A 20,169-nucleotide genomic window follows, 5' to 3' on the forward strand; every position below is an offset into this window, starting at 1 on the left:
TTATCATCTGCATTCGTAATCCAACGCCCGGGCACTGCAGTGAAGCGTGCAGGTGCTGTCCAGAATAGGACATGCTCTATATTTTTTGCAGGGGCGCGGAACGGAAAACCGGATACGGACTGCAAACTGTGTGCTGTCCGCATCTTTTGCAGACCCATTGAAATGAATGGGTCCGTCCCTCATGACCCTGCAATACGGTCATGTGAATGAGCCCTTACTACTATATCGTCATAAGCCAACGTAAGCCATGTCGCTCCACTACAACCCTCAGTTGACGGACAGAGCGAGTTGTGTGTTTTTTCTGTGCTATGAACCCCTTGTTGTTGGGATGTCATCATTCATGCCACTGCAAGGGGCTGGACAGTGTATGATTGACAGCCCCTGGAGCTCATGTGATCGCAGACGTCCGGAGACAAAGGGGAGAAGGATGCCGTCTTCAAGCAAGGGACTGGGCTTGTATTATCACAAGAATTGCGTGAGAGGGTGGAAACCACAGTAATGCAGAGAAAAGGCTGGGACTTGTAGTCTTTCAGTGCTCACCTACAATACAGAAGTGCAAGCTAGAAGTTGTGAAATGGGGGACATTTACTAATGCTTTAAAAAAAAAAAAAAAAGTTGCATATTATGATGCATGACATAATTTGCAACTTTTTAAGCTTCTCGCCATTTTTCTGAAGTGGCGAGAAAAGGGGTGGGGCTTGGCAGGAGGCGTGTGTGGCTTAGCGCAGCCTGACGGATGTACTTTAACGGACGCCAGAAACTGGTGTAAGTTACAGCTGAGGCCTACGCCAGCCTCGAGTTACTGGAGCACGGAGAGCAAGAGACGGGACTAATTTGCTTCTTAATAAAAACCAGGTGCATCTTACTCCAGCGCACAGAGATTAAGGCTGGCGTATGGGAATACCAGTCTTGATAAACCTCCCCCAGCTGTTTTAGGGTACTTTCACAATAGCGTTTTTCTTTTCCGGCATAGAGTTCCGTCACAGGGGCTCTATACCGGAAAAGAACTGATCAGTTTTATCCCCATGCATTCTGAATAGAGAGTAATCCGTTCAGGATGCATCAGGATGTCTTCAGTTCAGTCGTTTTGACTGATCAGGCAAAAGAGAAAACCGTGGCAAGCTACGGTTTTCTCTCCGGCGAAAAAAACTGAAGACATGCCTGAACGCCGGATCCGGCATTTTTTACCATAGGAATGTATTAGCGCCGGATCCGGCATTCAGAATACCGGAATGCCGGATCCGTCGTTTCGGCATGCGCAGATCGGTAAAAATGAGAAAAATGTACAAGACGGATCCGTCGGTCCGCATGACAAGCGGAGAGACGGATCCGTCCTTGCAATGCATTTGTGAGACGGATCCGCATCCGGATCCATCTCACAAATGCTTTCAGTCAGCAGCAGATCGGCGGATCCGGCGGCCAGTTCCGACGACGGAACTGCCCGCCGGATCACACTGCCGCAAGTGTGAAAGTAGCCTTAGCAAGGGGGCACTAAATTGTAAGATTGCAATGGGCTCTGGCTTTTTTTATTTTTATTTTAAACTCCCTAAATAACTATTTTAAGACTGATGACAGAATATCAGGCACTTCATTAATGAAAAAAAACCACCCAAAATCTATTTCCATCCTAAAAGCATAAAAAAACATAACAATACTGTTAGTATAAATACCTGGATCTGCTGACCAATTTCAAAACCCAATGCATTTGGATGTTGTATCTGAAAAAGATTCAGCATTAACCTCATCATGATCGGAAGCTCACATGAACAATCAGTATTCTGTAAAGTGATGTCCACCTTTAGAGAATTATTTCTTAGGCTACTATCACACTAGCGTTTTTTGCGGATAAGTCATGGATCTTTAAAAAACGCTTCCGTTACAATAATACAACCACATGCATCCATCATGAACAGATCCAGTTGTATTATGTCTTCTATAGCCATGACGGAGCCGTCTTGAACACCATTGAAAGTCAATGGGGGACGGATCAGTTTTCTATTGTGCCACAGAAAACGGATCCGTCCCCATTGACTTACATTGTGTGCCAGGACGGATACGTTTTCCTCAGTTTCGTCAGACGGACACCAAAAAGCTGCAGGCATCCTCCAGAGCGGAATGAAGACAGAACGGATGCAAACTAATTCACTCTGAGCGGATCCTTTTCCATTCAGAATGCATTGGGGCAAAACTGATCCGTTTTGGACCGCTTGTGAGAGCCCTGAACGGATCTCACAAACAGAAAGCCAAAATGCCAGTGTGAAAGTAGACAAAGTGTTTTTTCTTCTTTTGCTCACATTGATGGGCAAGATCATTGACAAACAGCCATTTAAAGAGAATTGTTCAAAAGTAACTTTAAATGGCGCATTGTCACATTTAAGTCCACTGAATGCAGTGCATGCTCGCTAGTCCTCATAGTAATGAGTTCCTGCCTCCCCCCACTGCTGGCAGGAAGACTGTTGTCAGCCATCCATGGGAGGCCAGGGGGACTCATGCAGCTCATTAATTGGAGGACTCCAGCGTTTGGCTCCTCCTGGAGCTCCTTAATAGGAATTTCTGAGGGGTAGGGGGCACTTAGCATAAGTGGGTTTACACGTGAATTTCTGTAAATTGTAGCATCTTCATGTGTTTTAAAGGGGTTGTTTGAGTGTTTAATACTGATGACATATCCTCAGGACAAGTCATCAATATCTGACCGGTGGGGGACTGACTCCTGACCTTCCCCCCCCCCCCCCCCCATATCAGCTGTCCTTTAAAAACGTACTTACTTTTCGATGATCAAGCTGTGAATTATGAAGCAAAACCGGAGTCATATTTGGGTACAGCTTTACCATCACGCCAATATCTCTGAAAAAATTTAACCATATAACACATCACTGAATAGTGTCAAACACTGCTAAAAAGGAATAAAATATGCTAGTAACAGATAAATCTAGAATTTTATATATTTTTTTTAAATCAAACTTAGGTTGCGGTGTAAAAGGAGAACAACAGGCAGAAGCAACTTCTGATGATGGCGTTGATAAAAATGGGTTTTCCTCATCATTGAAAATTATCGAAAGTTATACCATAACATTCTCATCGGTGGTGGTCAAAACTCTAGGACTAATCTTAGAATAAAGGCTACGTCAGCACTGCTTTAGTGCTACGACCAGGTAAAAAGCTAGTTTTGGGTGGAATCTGAATCAGTAGAAATTGTATAATTAATTCAGTAATACTTTCTTATATATTTAGAAAAGTTAATCATGAATATATTTTATGTTATAAGGCCTTTATTTATCCTGCACAGTGATCAGCAGGGTGTTCTAGTGGTGATAGAAAATCAGTTCTCACCTCTCCTGTACCTTATACTATAATTAGTGATAAGCAGGGTGTTCTAGTGGTGATAGATAATCAGTTCTCACCTCTCCTGTGTTCTCTCCTGTCTCTTATACTATAAACCAGGGATCAGCAACGGCCGGCACTCCAGCTGTTCTGAAACTACAACTCCCAGAATCCTCCTTTCACTTCTGTGGGAATTACAAGAACAGCTGAGTAAGTTTGTATGCTGAGAGTTGTAGTTTTGCAGCAGCTGGAGTGCCAAAGGTTGCTGATCTCTGCTATAAACAGTGATTAGCAGGGTGTTCCACTGGTGATAGAAAATCAGTTCTCACCTCACCTGTGTTCTCTCTCCTGTCCCTTATACTATAATTAGTGATAAGCAGGGTGTTCTAGTGGTCATCAGTTCTCACCTCTCCTGTGTTCTCTCTTGTCCCTTACACTAGGCATCTTCATACTGTTCCAACACCCTTAGTTACAATGCCTTAAACTGTTCTGCACGTGCTCAGTAGATAATTCCTCCTCCAAAGATGAGAGAAAGAAGTTCACCACTGGGCAAGTCTGCAGTAATCTCAGAACTGCTACATAGAACAGGAAGACAGCATTTATGGTGTTGTCCAGGAATAAGTAACTTTTCACAGGTGCCCCCTGCTTGCCTGTGCTATGGAAAGATTGATACTTACCTACTCCCCGCCACTCCGGTCCTGTGTGTGTGCTGGCTCCCGTGTGTCCATCTTCCTGTCCCCGGCTTGTTTAATTCGTCCCCAGCATGGGCATGGTCACCAGAAGTAAACCAACCGCGTATCGGAAGATGGACATAGGGGAGCCAGTGCACAGGACCAGAGCTGTGGGTAGCAGGCAAGTATACATCTTTCCACAGCGGAGGCAAGCTGCGGGTATCTGTAAAAAGTTATTTTTTCCCCCCAGACAACCCCTTTATGGCAGCACTGAATAAAGCAGCTTCACATTTTACATGTTTATTCCCATTCAGACTTGCACATGATTCTCCAGGACATACATATAGAGCTTTTTCACGTTATATGCAAAGTGCATTGCAAGGAGGCGGTTGTGTCATGCTGCTCCTCCTTCATTCTGGTGATCAGACCAAGATAGGTCATCAATGTATAGCCTTTTACCATTCAAATGGTAGAATTCAGTTCAATAATAGGAAGCTCATAGTTAACACACTTTAATTATAAAATAAGGCCACAAGATTACCTTATTTCTGTTATGGTGGCTGTATATATGGCTCCAAACTCTAACTGAAAATCTTGCTGCAAAACAGAAAAATCTTTAGGAAGGAGAAAGTATAAAGAACACCATGATCATTGGTTGGGGCACAGACGGGTAATGCTTACATCATCTTTGCAGATGTCACTGATGAACTCCCTGGCCTCTTGCATGGCACTAGGCGTTGGCGCAAAAACGGAAAACACTTCTTCATCTAACTGACTAACGGTTACCCCTGGAGAATAAAAGCACAAAGGTTTACTTGCACACACAGAAAAAAAATAAAAAATAAAAATAAATTTTCCCACTACCCCTGTACTGCTGAAATTCTGGTCATATCTGGTGGATGTTTGGCTTCAGGATCGCACTGGGAGAAATGGTGGTGAATGCAAAGAGGATGGTGCATCCATACACTGCTAACAAGTGTGCAGGCCACTGACTGAGAAATGTTCTGCCAGACTGAATGCACTTGGGCACGCAAATCATCAAGATCCACTGCTGGCAGCTCCCTTTGCAATTGCCGAACAATGACGTCCCAGATGTACTCAACGTGAGACAAGTCCGGATGGTTAGGCTGCAGAGGCTGCTCACAGTAGTACAAGCAACATGCGGCCTGGCGATGTCCTGATGAATAACGGCTCCGGGGACACTTTGGAAAAATGACAGTGCCACTGGTTCCATGATCAAATCAATGTAACACTGATCTGTTAGTGTATCTTAAATGAAGACTAGAAGGATCTGTCTACAGTACATTATGCCGCACTACACGGTAATCATAGGAGAAGGACAGGTGTGACAATGCCTTATGAAGGCCTCTTCATGGCACTGCCCCCATAGTCTCCATATCAATCACTGGATATCACACCATGCTGTGCACCGTGACAGCCTTTGAGAGCAGTGGTGTGAGGTCAGGGAATTCCTGCAGCTGGAAGTCTGACTCAGTCAGGCAAACGTCATTGGATGGTTTGTGTAGACACTGTTTGTCGCCCTAGGCTTGGGATGTAACATCCAATTTCACTTTCAGTACAGAATGGATGACTACGCGCCATTCTTATAATCAGATCATACGTTCGTGCAGAAGTTAGCTTCTGTGCACCTCTTGCTGTAATTCCAGTTTGTCATTGTTCTCCCAAACACTGGGGCATGTAATGTTGAACAGCGCTGACATCCCAGTCTAGGCAAAAAGCTATCTTTAAGAGTGATAAACCAAGGTCTCTCAGTTCAAGAAATCTGTCCCTCTCAGTCTGCGACAAGTGGAGATAACTCGCATGTCAACGAACAGGGTATAGTAGAACCATTCCACAAGACTTGATCAGATTTCTGGGGTTTCATGTGGTTAAAACATTCTGATTTCAATCTGTCGTTTAGGCCACTCCCACATGTTATAGATTGGCACTATTTTTGGGGGCACTATGCATGGTGTTTTTAGGAACTCTATTTCAACTGCACTATTTTAGGGACACTGCAAGGTTCTATTTTAAAACATACCAAGGTTTTCAAAAAAAGTTTGCATAATGGCTGTGCTACTTTGCACAATCATAACTGTGAAGGAACAGCTATGTTTGGGAATCCCTAATGTTTTTTTCAGCCATATTATTCCCTTTTTCAGCTGCACAGCTAGATGCATTTTACTCAGAAGCAGGGGTGTTTCCCTTCTGCCATCACTGTACCACTGTGACGTCCTTTCCCTTACTTCCCACTATGTTTGTTTTCAGCTCTAGAGCGCAAAGAATAGATAAGGAGGGATACATCACACTTACTAAAAGACGAGCTCCTATAATCTTCAAAATCAGTTCTTTTATCAGGTTCAGGATCTCAGCTAGCTCTGACACCCCCCCACTTCCTGTGAACCGTCTTCCGAGTGTCTGTTACAAGGGACGGATCTTGCCTGACAACAAACATTGGACTGGAAGGTAGAAGTGAGACCCCTAGTGGCCATAACGTTACAGTTTTTTTCTTAGGGTGATGCAGGCAGATTTTATAAATGAAGTGATTTAGAAATGTTCTATTCACACCATTCCCTATTAACCCCTTAATGACCACACCATTTTGCACCTTGACAGTCATAAATTTGAGTCAATATATTTCACCTTTATTTATGAAAAAAAATCCCAAATTTACCCAAAATTTTGAAAAACTCACAATTTAAAAAAATTCTATTTCTCTGCTTTTAAAACAGAAAGTGAGACCTTATAAAATATTTATTACTTAACATTCCCCATATGTCCACTTTATGTTGACATCATTTTGTAAATGTCATTTTATTTTTTTGGGACGTTAAAAGGCTTAGAATTTTAGAAGCAATTCTTTAAATTTTTCAGAAAATTTCCAAAACCCACTTTTTAAAGACCATTTCAGTTCTGAAGTCACTTTCTGGGGCTTACATAGTAGAAACCCCCCATAAATGATCCCATTTTGGAAACTACACCGCTCAGGTTACTCAAAACGGATTTTACAAACTTTGTTAACCCTTTAGATACTCCACAAGAATTAAAGGAAAAATATTAGATGAAATTTCACTTTTTTGGCAGATTTTCCATTTTAATCAATTTTTTTCTTTAACACATCGAGGGTTAACAGCCAAACAAAACTCAATATTTATTACTCTGATTCTGCGGTTTACAGAAACACATGTGGTGGTAAACTGCTGTATGGGCGCATGGCAGGGGGCAGAAGAAAAGGAGCGCTGTATGGTTTTTGGAAGGCAGATTTTGATGGGACTGGTTTTTAGACACCATGTCCCATTGAAGCCCCCCAGATGCACCCCTACAGTAGAAACAATCAAAAAGTGACCCCACTACGGGATAAAGTGACAGTTTTATTGGTACTATTTTGGGGTACATGTGATTTTTAATAGCTCTCTATTATGTCTTTTTGTGAGGCAATGTAACCAAAGAATGGATGTTTTGGCACCATTTTTATTGTTTGTTTTTTACAATGTTCATCTGACAGGGTAGATCATGTGCTATTTTTATAGAGCAGGTTGTTACAGACGCAGTGATATCAAATACGTCTACATTCTTTGTTTGTTTCAGTTTTACATAATAAAGCATTTTTGAAAAAAAAATTATGTTTTTGTGTCCCATTTTCTGAACGCCATATTTTTTTTAAAATTTATAACGATAGTCTTATGCAGGGGCTAGTTTATTGCAGGAAGAGTTGACGTTTTTATTGGTATCATTTTTAGGTACATATGATTTTTTTGATCATTCATTATTACACTTTTTGGGGCAAGGTGACCAAAAAAATTTGTAATTTTGGCACAGTTTTTATTCATTTATTTTTACGGCGTCCAGCTGAGGGGTTAGGTCACGTAATATTTTTAGAGCACTGGTTGTTACGGACACGGCGCTACCAAACCTGTTTAGGGTATTTTTTTTTCTTCATTTTTACCCAATTCTAAATGTGCATATATGGGGTAAAAAAAAAATATTATTATTTTTTTTTTACTTTTTTCATTTATTTTTTACACTTTGTTGACTCAGACCCACGTGGTTCTTGAAGATCCAGTGGGTCTGATGGCTCTACAAAACGCTGCAGTACACTCTATAGTGTACTGCAGTGTATTTTCATTCACAGTAAGCCTGATCAGGCTCCAGGACCCTGTCAGGCTTACATACCATGGCAAGCCTGGATGCCTGTGTAAGGCGTCAAGTTGCCATGGTAACCATCTGGACGCTGCCACAGCAGAGCAGCGGCCCAATGGGAGGGAGCACTCTCCCTCTGTTATGATCAATCGGGATGCTTCCACAGCAGCACAGAACCCGATGGGGGAGGGAACTACGGACCGCAGCATGGAAGGGTTTAAATGTTCGACATAAGTGCCAGCACCGATGTCGGCCTTTACAGTAGATTGTAAGCTGTATGTCAGCCACCTCATTGTTACGCTCGGCCATCCTGAAGGGGGGGGGGATCAGGGCACAATAGACACAGCAGCGCAGCCCCGATCTCCTCAACACTTACTGAGGAGATCAAATCAAACTGACCAATCAAAGCGATCCAAAGGCAGGGATCGCTGTGATTGGTCCCCTGCCGGGTGCCCGGACAGCTCAGCTGTCAATAGCACCAGTTTAGATACGTCATTAGTCACTAAGGGGTTAAATAAAAATTGTGTGAAAGTACAGTGACTCTTTAAGAGATTAAACCTCCATGGACATGCTTCTATTTGGTACTTGCATGACAATTATTTTAATGGGCTCTACTTGCATGACACTGTCCTGCTCTACAGAGCAACTGAAAGCTCATCCTGCACACAAACTCAGCAGGAATAGTTTTCAATTGGTTTCTTTGATTGGCTCAATAGCTCGAGCCATAAAGCCCAAATATAATCTTGTCTGTGCATTTCTGCATTTAACTGTGGCAATTAATGTGTTAAATATGGGCATTGCAAAGGATTGGGAAGAGAAATTAGAGTGATGCCTTTGCATATTTAAACTGTGCCTCCTCTAAGCAACTCGGACCTCCTAAGCCATAATCTTTTGTGGAAAATTCACACGCACAAAGGCTTAAAGCGGTGGCACTGACCTGTTTCTGCTTGAAGTTTTTTTAAATTATATCCTCCAGGCCCAACAAATCTGGTTCTCTTGGATAAGGGTACTTGGACAGTTTCTGGGGAATGAAATAGAAATGGCAAAAATTTGTATAATGTCTAATATGATAGTGAGATAAAGGCATAAAAACAAAACAAAAAAAACAGCTCATCCATCAGGTAAAGTGCCATCTTCTCAACACCATACCACAAAAACTTTACAATTACAGGGGTTGACCACTTTCTGACCAATGTGTATGTAAGGCAATACGAGTGTATTACTGTACAGCGGCGGAGGCACGAAGCACATTGTGTCATAGCAACAAATGACACTGTGCGCTCGTGCACTCAGCAGGCCGGGTAGTCACGGACCGCAGTCCACGTATGTGTGAATGAGGCCTTAGATGTCTATATTACATTAACTAATATAGCCTTTGCTGATATTGTCTGCTGTTTGCTATATCTCATAAGCCATGGATCCTCCTTGGGTAAATCTTCTGTGCTGTCCACAGAGGTCCGGTCTATACGATGGAGGGTCTTGTGACCAGACGCATCACTCATTATCCTCCATACTAAACACACTGCACTGAACTCCCAACACCTGCTCAACGTCGACATCACAGCGGTCTTCTCTTCAAACAGCTGATCATGGGTGTGGTTGCCAGGTGGTGGACCCCTGCCAATCTGATATGGGTTACCTATCCTGGGGATAGGTCATCAATATTGAAATCTCAGAAAAAAAACTTTAAAAGGGGTATTCCCATCTCAGACAATAGGGGCATATCTTATATTGTCTGACAGGTGCGGTTAGACCTCTGGAGCACACACCTATCTTGTAAACGCAGCCAAAAAACGAAGCCGGCAAAGTACTGGCCAGCAGGGTGGCTGCAGATGCGTGGTGCGCCCTCCTTTACTTTGCCGTACACGTTTACTAGATAGGTGCGGGTCCCACTATGCCAAAAATAGCCAAGCTATTGTTGGCACAGCTAGAAAAATGAATGGAGGGCAACTTTGTATGCGTGGTGTCCCTTTGAGCGCTCCGATCAAGAGATCAGGTGAGACAACCCCTTTAATGATCTATCCTAAGGATAGGTCTTCAGTATCAGGAGCCTGAAAACCCCATTTATGCCATAATTGCATAAATCGAGAAAAAAAAATATTGTAGTGTCAGCAAATATATTCTTGGATACAACAATCTGCTAAATTTCTCAGTAGAATCAAAAACTCCACTGGGTGTAAGAGATATGGCGGAATAGAAGACAAGTGTATTGGCACACTGATGCCCATGTACCTCTTTTTAGACTAATTCCTATTTTACTAGATTCTAAAAGGGGGTGTCTCACTTGGAACAATGGTAGTTATGTTCAATATAACCCCATAATAAACCACTTACTAATATACTGCATGCTTCAATACTGCCTCCTCTCCTAGATAATCCTCATCTTGTAGCCCTTTAGAGCATGCCCGTTGTCAGGGGGTTACGGCCACCACTGCAATCTGCTCATTGTGAAGTACAGAGCTGGCTTGTATGGTGGTTGGGATCACGGGAGCGAGCTCCTAAAGCTGCTCATGCGCACTAGCTCCCGTCTGTCCCGGCCACCTCCTATGTACTGGGTTGAACAGCTCCCGATAATGTCAGAAGCCTGGGAGCTGTTCAACACAAGAAAAAGCAGCTCCATGGGGGTGAACTACTACACGTTCTGAATCTGGGCGGTCATCTGTGATAGATGACAGCCGTTCGGGCGGCTTTTAACTTTGTAATATAGTGCGCCCTTGCCCTCTCAGCCAGGGGAGCGAGCAGGGCACAGGCAAGCGGTGGGCGTGATTACCGCGCTCCATGTGCCATCAGTCAAATGAAGTGTGGCGGCCCCCCGAATGAACTGGAAGTGCACAGCTAAAGATCCAGGCTGTGCTCACATTGCAAGGTGAGACAACCCCTTTAATTTGCTTCCATTTTGCATGTCGCTAATAGCAGATTTATTACCAATTACAGGACTGTTCTCTTTCCGGTTTTCTCTCGGCTTAGAGAGTCTTTTATTCATGATCTGCAGGATTTCTTTTTTCGCAACTAAAGAGGATAATAAAGAAAGAAGATTAAAAAATGCAAGACAAGTTTGACAGATACATAATTTTACACTCTTTTCTACAAAAAAATAAATAAAAATAGTTAAATAGGTTTCCCCACCAAGGTAGGGATCTGACTGCAGGAACCCTCACTGGTTGAGAGAAAAAGCGGACTCCGGTGCTCTGGTTTGCAGTAATGCATTTGCTTTTTCCTGAAAGAGTGCCGCTTCCCGTTACATGGAGTTCTGCTGAAGTTCTTTACACAGTCACTGGAAGAAGTCGGTCCAGGCCAATTTTTTCATGTTTTTTAATAACTAGTAAATAGCTATGTAAAGTGCACCTTCTCTTCTTACAACTGGTCTGATAAAGGAACAGACTCAAACAATGGGTACTGTTCATAGTTTCATTAAGGAAAGTTTAAATTTTTCACACTACCGTAACAGCACTTACACTGACGAGCAAAAGAGTAAATCTTTTGAACTTTTGACTTTCAGGCCCCATATCTCACCATCCACTATAGCTTTAAACGTGAGACTACCATCATTTTATAGACAATCATCTTGGCTAGCTCATACATAAATTGGACTTGCAACTATTTAGCATATGATTAGCTATGCAGATTCTTGTCCTGTAGCTGCATTGTTACTGTTCTGCTCCTAAAATTCAACATTTTTATTATTTTGTTAGTATTTTGTAAAACCACCATTGGCATTCAACACTGCCTGAATCCTTCTGGGCATGCTCTCGATCAGATTCAAGCATGTCTCGACCAAAATTTGTTGCCAAGTCACGTTCCCAGTGTAGGTGCATACTGGTCTGACACTTGGGTAAGGCCTCATGCACACGACCGTTGTGTGCATCCGTGGCCGTTGTGCCGTTTTCAGTTTTTTTTCGCGGACCCATTGACTTTCAATGGGTCCGTGGAAAAAAAATCGGAAAATGCACCGTTTGGCAGCCGCATCCGTGATCCGTTTTTCCTGGCCGTGAAAAAAATATGACCTGTCCTAATTTTTTCATGGCCAACGGTTCACGGACCCATTCAAGTCAATGGGTCAGTGAAAAAACACGGATGCACACAAGATTGTCATCCGCGTCCATGATCCGTGTCAGTTTTTTCCTATCATTTCAATGGCAAACTTGACTTAGATTTTTTTTTCATTTCCGTGAATCCTCCAAAAATCAAGGAAGACCCATGGACAAAAAAAACGGTCACGGACCTACGGACCATGTTTTTGCGGACCTTAAAAAAAAAAACTGTCGTGTGCATGAGGCCTAAGAATACAGATTTTTCTTAAACTCTACCTACAAGTGTTCGATTGGGTTGAGGTCTGGGGCCAATCAGGACCTCTAATTCATTGTCACTGAAGCATTTCTTCGCCAATCTCGACGTATTCTTCGGGTCGTTATCCTGGTGGAACACCAATGTCGTCCTCTTCATACCCATAGTACTCGAGTGTAGAAAGTAACGTCTTGTAGGATACTCACATATAGCTCAGCATTGAGGCCACCATCGAACCTGGTCAAGTATCCAACGCCTTTGGCTGTGAAACAACCCCATATCATCAGGCTTGCTCCACCAAACGTAATTACTTCAATTTCTTAATCTGTTAGCCCCTTTTCCCATGTTTCTTCCAGACCCATTTGCACCCATCAGAGCCCAGTTTATTGCCTTTGTCTCATCGCTCCAAATCGCGTTTCCAATCTTCTACTGTCCACTGCAAGTACTTTTTTGCAAACTCAAGCCAACGCTTTTTAGGATGATATTTAAGTTGAGACCTCTTCACCTTTCTTCTCGCCATCATTCTACACTTGTGTAATGCGTGTCACATGGTGCCATCATGGACTCATGTGATCTCAGTATTACGAAGCATATGAGCCACCTCTACTGTCGAGTTTGTTGAGACAGAACTGATAGACCGCCTGATGATCCGACTTGTTGACTCTGATATTTTGCCTGGACGTCCGCCTCTTGGCTTTAGAATAAATAGATGGACGGACTTCATTTCGTATTCTTCCAACTATCATGGCACTCACATGATGCAGTTTGGCAATTTTCTTGGCCGAGATACTGCTATCCATGAGCTGGATGATGCCGTTTCTCTTTTCTTGGGAAATCTTCCTTATGGCTGCTCCTCAATTCGAACCAGTGACCTTTCACTTGGGAATCAACCTAATAATACACTGAGCTATCAGGGAATATGAGAACAGGTTGTAATTTGTAGTCTACAAGAAAAAGATCCAATTTATGTATGAGATAGTCAAGATGATTGTCTATAAAATGATGGTAGGCTCACATTTCAAGCTTGTAGTGGATGGTGAGATATGGGGCCTGAAAGTCAAAAGTTCTAAACATTGTTACTCTTTTGCTCGTCAGTGTATGCGGTCCTTATCTGATGGGTGCAAGTCTCCCTTAAAGGGGGTTTCCCATCTCAGACAATGAGGGCATATCGCTAGGATATGCTTCCATTGTCTGATAGGTGCGGGTCGATGAACGGAGGGTGCACTGCGTATAAGCAGCCGCCCTCCATTCATTTCTATGGGGCCGCCGAAAATAGCAGAGCTCTGGCTCAGCTATTTCCGACTGCCCCATAGAAATTAATAGGAGATGGGGCAGCGCGTGCGCGGTGCACTCCCATTCACTTCTACGGGAGCAGCGCTTGGTGGTGGACGGACCCCGGGAAATCCGGGGTCCTCTAGCCACAGCTCTCCCCGCTCTGTTCTCGTTGTAGGTGCGGGTCCCAGCGGTGGGACCCGCATCTATCAGACAATGGGGGCATATCCTAGCGATATCCCCCCATTGTCTGAGATGGGAATACCCCTTTAAGGGAACTTCACAGACTAGAACAAAGGGACCGTAAAGATTTGTATCAGACATTGACCCTCTTGTATATGCTCCATAAGTCTGTTATTGCAGCTCATCCCATGCATGTATAGCTTGGAAGAAATACGAGACAGAGGGGATATGATAGAAACGTCTAAATACATAAAGGGAATCAACAAGGTAAAAGAGGAGAGAATATTTAAAAGAAGAAAAACTGCTACAAGACGACATAATTTTAAATTAGAGGGGCAAAGGTTTAATTGTAATATCAGGAAGTATTACTTTACTGAGAGAGTAGTGGATGCATGGAATAGCCTTCCTGCAGAAGTGGTAGTTGCAAATACAGTGAAGGAGTTTAAGCATGCATGGGATAGGCATAAGGCCATCCTTCATATAAGATAGGGCCAGGGGCTATCCATAGTATTCAGCATATTGGGCAGACTAGATGGGCCAAATGGTTCTTATCTGCCGACACATTCTATGTTTCTATACTAAAATGCTAGCAATCTTCCATCTATTATTAAAGGGGCTGTCCAGTGAGGAAACCGGACAACTCTCGGTAGCAGGTAAGTACTTACCTGGCAGATCTTGAGCCACCATTCTGGTTCTCCTGCCTGGGCAATATTTATCAGACTACAGCGGTGACATCACATCCACACATGACTGCTGCAGCTATTCACTGGCCTCTTTGGAGCAACGTTGAGGCCAGTGATTGGCCTCAGCAGTCAAGTGTTCTGTGACATTACTGCTGCAGCTGGGTAAATAGAGCCCGCCGGGAGAACAGGAGCAGCAGCAGCATGGGACCTACCAAGGAAGTACTTAACGGTTATTTATTGAAGGCTGATCCCGAGGGTTTTTTGTTTTTTTTCCTGAGACGAGACAACCCCTTCAAAGGAAATCTGTCACCAGTGAACTCTGTATCCAACTACTTGCATAGCTGTAGTTCACCCGATTAAAAACGCTGGTTTTCTTTTGTTGATCTGAGGCTCCGTTCCCAAGTTAGAATACTTTTTTGCAATATCTAAATTAGGCTTTTGGTGCAACACTGGCATCGCCATTGCTCTTGTTGCACCCAAGCTCCACTCACTTCTGTGGCCAGACTCTCTCACTGCTTTGATTGACAAGGCCAAGCAGTGAGGGGGGGCTGGCACAGAAAGGAGAGGAGCTTGGCGATGCCCTCCTTGCACCAGGGTTCTAATTTGCATATTAGGAAAACATCTCAGTGATGGAGCCTCGGATCAAAAAAAAAAAAAAAAAAAAAAAAGCCTTTTAATCTGGTCATATACAACCTCTTACCACTAGCCTGCTGGATAGCTTCCATGACAACTTTCAGCGGTAATCCTGGGATCTTAATATCGGCCTATAAAAATAAAAAGAGAAAAGTTTTAAGCAAATAACTTTACAGTAAAAGCTGGTAAAAAGGGAAAAACAAAAAAAATAAAAGAAAAAAATAAAGTGGAAAAGGTAACTTACTTGCAAAGCGGTTATACCTTTGCTAGTGCCAGCCATCTTAAAATCCATGTCACCCAAGTAATCTTCTATGCCCTGAAATACAATGACCCACATTTACTAATGTGAGTGCACCTAGATTTTGGTGCAATTTCGTGAACGCCATTTGGCGTTTCTGGGTTTAGAAAAACTATCTGTGCCAAGAAAGGTGTGGTCTAAGAAGCATCAAAATTGAGCCACATTTTGGGCAGAAAATTCTGTGACAATTTAAGCCAACCAACAGTTGTTATGGGGGGGATTTATCAAAACTGGTTAAAAACAAACAAAAAAAAACCTGGCTTAGTTGCCAATAGCAACCAATCAGATTCCACCTTACATTTTCCAAAGGAGCTCTGAAAAATTAAAGGTGGAATCCGATTGGTTGCTATGGGCAACTAAGCCAGTTTTTTCTGTACACCGGTTTTGATAAATCTCCCCCAAAGAGTTACAAGAGAGTCTGTGATAAATGGTGCAGGTCTAGGTTTATATCATCTATACAATTAGTAAATCTGTCCCAATGTCTACAATTCAGTACGTCAGAAGACACATAAGGATCTCTAGGCTGCATTTTCCTTGTCCTCAAGACAACTTCTGTCAGTGTAGGAAGTTACTGCGTTTCTTCCTCTATGCCAGCAAAGGTTCAGTAATAAAATGGGTTGTCATCATTAAAGGGGATGATTGTCCAAGACTATTCATTGATTGGTGGGGGTCTAACTAGCGGCACCCGCCGATCAGCTGTTTGAATTGGCTGTACAGAAGCACAGCACTGCATCTTGTAGAGCAGCTCCACCCCTGAGGCCAAGTGACGTCACAGGATGAGGCTGCAGAGGCCAAGTGACGTCACAGGATGAGGCTGCAGAGGCCAAGTGACGTCACAGGATGAGGCTGCAGAGGCCAAGTGACGTCACAGGATGAGGCTGCAGAGGCCAAGTGACGTCACAGGATGAGGCTGCAGAGGCCAAGTGACGTCACAGGATGAGGCTGCAGAGGCCAAGTGACGTCACAGGATGAGGCTGCAGAGGCCAAGTGACGTCACAGGATGAGGCTGCAGAGGCCAAGTGACGTCACAGGATGAGGCTGCAGAGGCCAAGTGACGTCACAGGATGAGGCTGCAGAGGCCAAGTGACGTCACAGGATGAGGCTGCAGAGGCCAAGTGACGTCACAGGATGAGGCTGCAGAGGCCAAGTGACGTCACAGGATGAGGCTGCAAAGGCCAAGTGACGTCACAGGATGAGGCTGCAAAGGCCATGTGACGTCACAGGATGAGGATGCAAAGGCCAAGTGACGTCACAGGATGAGGATGCAAAGGCCAAGTGACGTCACAGGATGAGGATGCAAAGGCCAAGTGACGTCACAGGATGAGGATGCAAAGGCCATGTGACGTCACAGGATGAGGATGCAAAGGCCATGTGACGTCACAGGATGAGGATGCAAAGGCCATGTGACGTCACAGGATGAGGATGCAAAGGCCATGTGACGTCACAGGATGAGGATGCAACCCTTTCCAGCAGCTGATCAGTAGGAGTCGGACACCAACCAATCAGATATTAAACCTATCCTAAATGTAGGTCAATAATTATTTGGTCAGGAAAACCCTTTTTAAGCCACATCTGTACCAGAAATAGGACATAAAAGGGGTAAAGGGTATGGACATCCCTGGGGCCATATTTCTTTTACCACGGCATCCTAGTTATTTTGTGCTAAAATAGTTTCTCCAATTAGTCTCTATTAAACATTTTCAACTGTCTGCCTTCTATAGCCTTTAGGTATCACTGACTGTAGGCTCCGATGGCTCGATATGTAGACCTTATCTGTCCTTTCCTAACAGCTCATAAACACTCATTGAAGCTAAATTGTTATCAAACTGTTAAGGTTAAATTACTGTTTATGGGCAGTCGGGAAACTAGAGATAAGGCCTACTGATCGACGGATTTCAGTGAGAAGCAGAAAGAACACTCTGAAGAGGCAGTGAAAACTGGAGGCTGTAGAAGACAAATTGTTGAAAATTTTTAATAAAAGCCAACTGGAAAAATGATTTTTAGCCTAAGAAAAGTGCTAATATATCTCTATCTCTATCCCTCAAAGGTGTTCATGCCCTGTAAGAATTATACATTGCATACTGGATTTTCCTTCCTTATACACATATTTGCTTGACATATCACGATCTAAAAATCCAAGACGCGACTGTAAAATTGTCTGCATGTGACAGAAAATGAAAAGAAAAACCATCTATTTGCGGTGAGCCACTGAACAAAAAGGATGTACTATTTGTATGAAAGCACATTTACAACCATGCATCTACTGGGAAACACATCCTGTAGTGGAAACGTCAGCAGTGAGTCAGTTGTGGGAGGCAAAAAGGAGGAAGTGGCAATTATACAGAAACAAAGGCAGTTAAAAACAACAACAACAAAAAAAAATGTATAATCTTGGACAGTCTGCAAAACATGATAGAGGATGGTTTGCTGTAACATAAAGGTGAAGTATATGCTTCCACAAACTCAGTCCTGTGAAGGCACTGCAATAGTGTTTGTTCACTTTTATTTATGATGGAAGCTATGGTGCATTGCTGGATCCCACCGCAGTTGCACATCCTCGACATTCTCCCGATGAACTTCTTCCAGTAGCCACCTAAGAAGCTTTTCCAACAAACTTTGGGCAGTTCTCATATATGCTGAGCACTTCTAGCTGCTTTTCATTCCCTCTCCAATCCAGTACATCCCAAACCATTGCTGTTGGGTTTAGGTCAAGTGACGGAGGCTTGTATTAGACCAGAAGATGTCTTGCAGATAACAATTAAAGATCGAAGATTTAGCGACTCGTTAGCGACCAAAAATGTGTTTATTACATAGAGCGATGTCCGTTCTTACTTTCGCTAGTTAATCGTTCTCTACAAAGGATCGCGTCTCTACGTGATCTGTAAGCGAGTAGTCGACTGCACATTATACCAACGGATCTGTGATTGAGGAATGATAAATTTTTTAGAAGGATGAAAGATCACAATTGGCGAGAAAAGAGTGATTCCTCACTCATCGTGACAATGGGGGCATATCGCTCCCATTCATTTCTGTGGGGCTGACGGAAATAGCCGAGCCAGCTTTTGGCTATTTGCAGTGGCCCCATAGAAATGAATAGAGGGTGGCTGCAAATGCGCCCTCCACAACTTTCGGGGCTCCGTTCTTGGTGTAGGTGTGGGTCTCAGAGGTGGGATCCGCACCCATCAGACAGTGGGGGCATATGCTAGCGATATGCCCCCATTGTCCGAGATGGGAAAACCCCTTTAAATGTTAGGTTTGTACTGGAGCATCACTTTAATAACCTTTTAATTATTTTTCGGTACCTGCATTTTCAAAAGAAGTTTGCATAATGTCTGTGCTTCTTTGTACAATCATAACTGTGAAGGAAGGGGTCTTTTTTGGGCTTCCGTAATATCTTTTTCAGCCATATTATTCCATGTCTCCCTTCTGTGGAATCTGCAAGCACTGTACTCTGCTGTGACGTCCTTTCCCTTACTTCCCACTATGTTTGCATTCATCTCCAGAGTTCACAGAATGGATAAGGAGAGGGGAAATCGCACTTTCAGAAAGGCAGGACGCACCTATAATCTTCAAAAGCAGTGTGGAAGCAGTTCTTTGATCAGGCTCACAATCTCAGCTACCATCTTCTGTGAGCCGACTTCTGCGTCTCTATTACTAGGGATGGATCCTGCCTGACAGACAGTGGACTGCAAATTAGGTGAAAGCGAGACCACTAGTCGCCATGACTTTACAGATTTTTTTCATGTGGATGCGGGAATATTTTTGAAGTGATTTAGAAATTTTCTAGTTACACCATTCTCTATTAAATTAAACTAATTTGTGTGAAAGTACAGTGACCCCATCACCAGTTTTAAGTACTGAGTATTCTGTAATCTCTTGTCCCTCTCCCGCCATTCCCAAGATGAAGGCCCTGTTACTTCTGCCACCCAGTATATAAATGCACAAGTAGTTTGCCAAGCGGATGGTGACCAGGACTCTTTTCCCAAGGGGGAGGGTATGTTCATGGACTTCAATGGACCCTGATGGCTGTCCAATCAGCATGGATAACGTCAGAGTGGCAATCCCTCAGTGAAGTCATCAGAGAACCCAATTTACAAGGATGCCAGGCTGGAGCTTCACCTGGGCAGCTTCAGTGGTGCAGGTCCGTGCCAACTCTGCTGTTGGGTTTTCTCCTCCCTGGCTCTCTATGCATTCGCTCCATGATGCCTTCACTGTGAGCTGAAGTGAGGACACTGTCGTCTTGTAAGAGAAGGTATCTCTCGCAAGATCACAGTGAGTTTACCACTCTGTTGATGTCTGTACTTAATAGTCCATGTCAGAGCAATGAAGATGTCAAGTCCATGTCAAGTGAGAAGAGTCCTTGCGACCACCGGCACATTCACACACTGGGAGCCAGAAGTAACAGTCCTGTATCTTGGAGATGAGGAAGGGTGGCTAGAAAGAAAAAATAATTAATACTCTGAATACTCTTGGGAGCAGTGAGACTTAGGGAAAGTACTGTTTTATATATTTAAACTGGTGACAGGCCGTCTTAAAAGGCTGTTGGCACCTTTGGAGCTTTTTAAGAAAATGTTTTTTTGTTTGGTTTCTGCACCTTCCATGTTTCACATTACATGGCAGCTGCAGGATGCCATCCAGTAACAAATCAGTCTGGCTGTCTGATGGCTTGTTCTCAAGACCCTCT

The 20,169-nt window shown here is 43.5% G+C and overlaps 1 protein-coding gene across 1 annotated transcript in view; it reads right to left on the bottom strand.

Moving 5' to 3' along the window:
- Positions 1-20,169, bottom strand: part of PNPT1 (polyribonucleotide nucleotidyltransferase 1) — a 76,133-nt gene that overhangs the window by 1,380 nt on the left and 54,584 nt on the right. Inside the window, exons 20-27 of the mRNA XM_044289417.1 lie at positions 15,432-15,503; positions 15,255-15,318; positions 11,058-11,141; positions 9,070-9,153; positions 4,674-4,780; positions 4,534-4,589; positions 2,766-2,844; positions 1,671-1,718 (exon numbers count right to left, since the gene is read on the bottom strand). Of these exons, the coding sequence (XP_044145352.1) occupies positions 1,671-1,718; positions 2,766-2,844; positions 4,534-4,589; positions 4,674-4,780; positions 9,070-9,153; positions 11,058-11,141; positions 15,255-15,318; positions 15,432-15,503 (594 nt within the window). The remainder of the gene's footprint in view (positions 1-1,670; positions 1,719-2,765; positions 2,845-4,533; positions 4,590-4,673; positions 4,781-9,069; positions 9,154-11,057; positions 11,142-15,254; positions 15,319-15,431; positions 15,504-20,169) is intronic.

The sequence above is a fragment of the Bufo gargarizans genome, chromosome 4, assembly GCF_014858855.1.
Source record: "Bufo gargarizans isolate SCDJY-AF-19 chromosome 4, ASM1485885v1, whole genome shotgun sequence".
In the NCBI taxonomy this organism is placed as follows: Eukaryota; Metazoa; Chordata; class Amphibia; order Anura; family Bufonidae; genus Bufo; species Bufo gargarizans.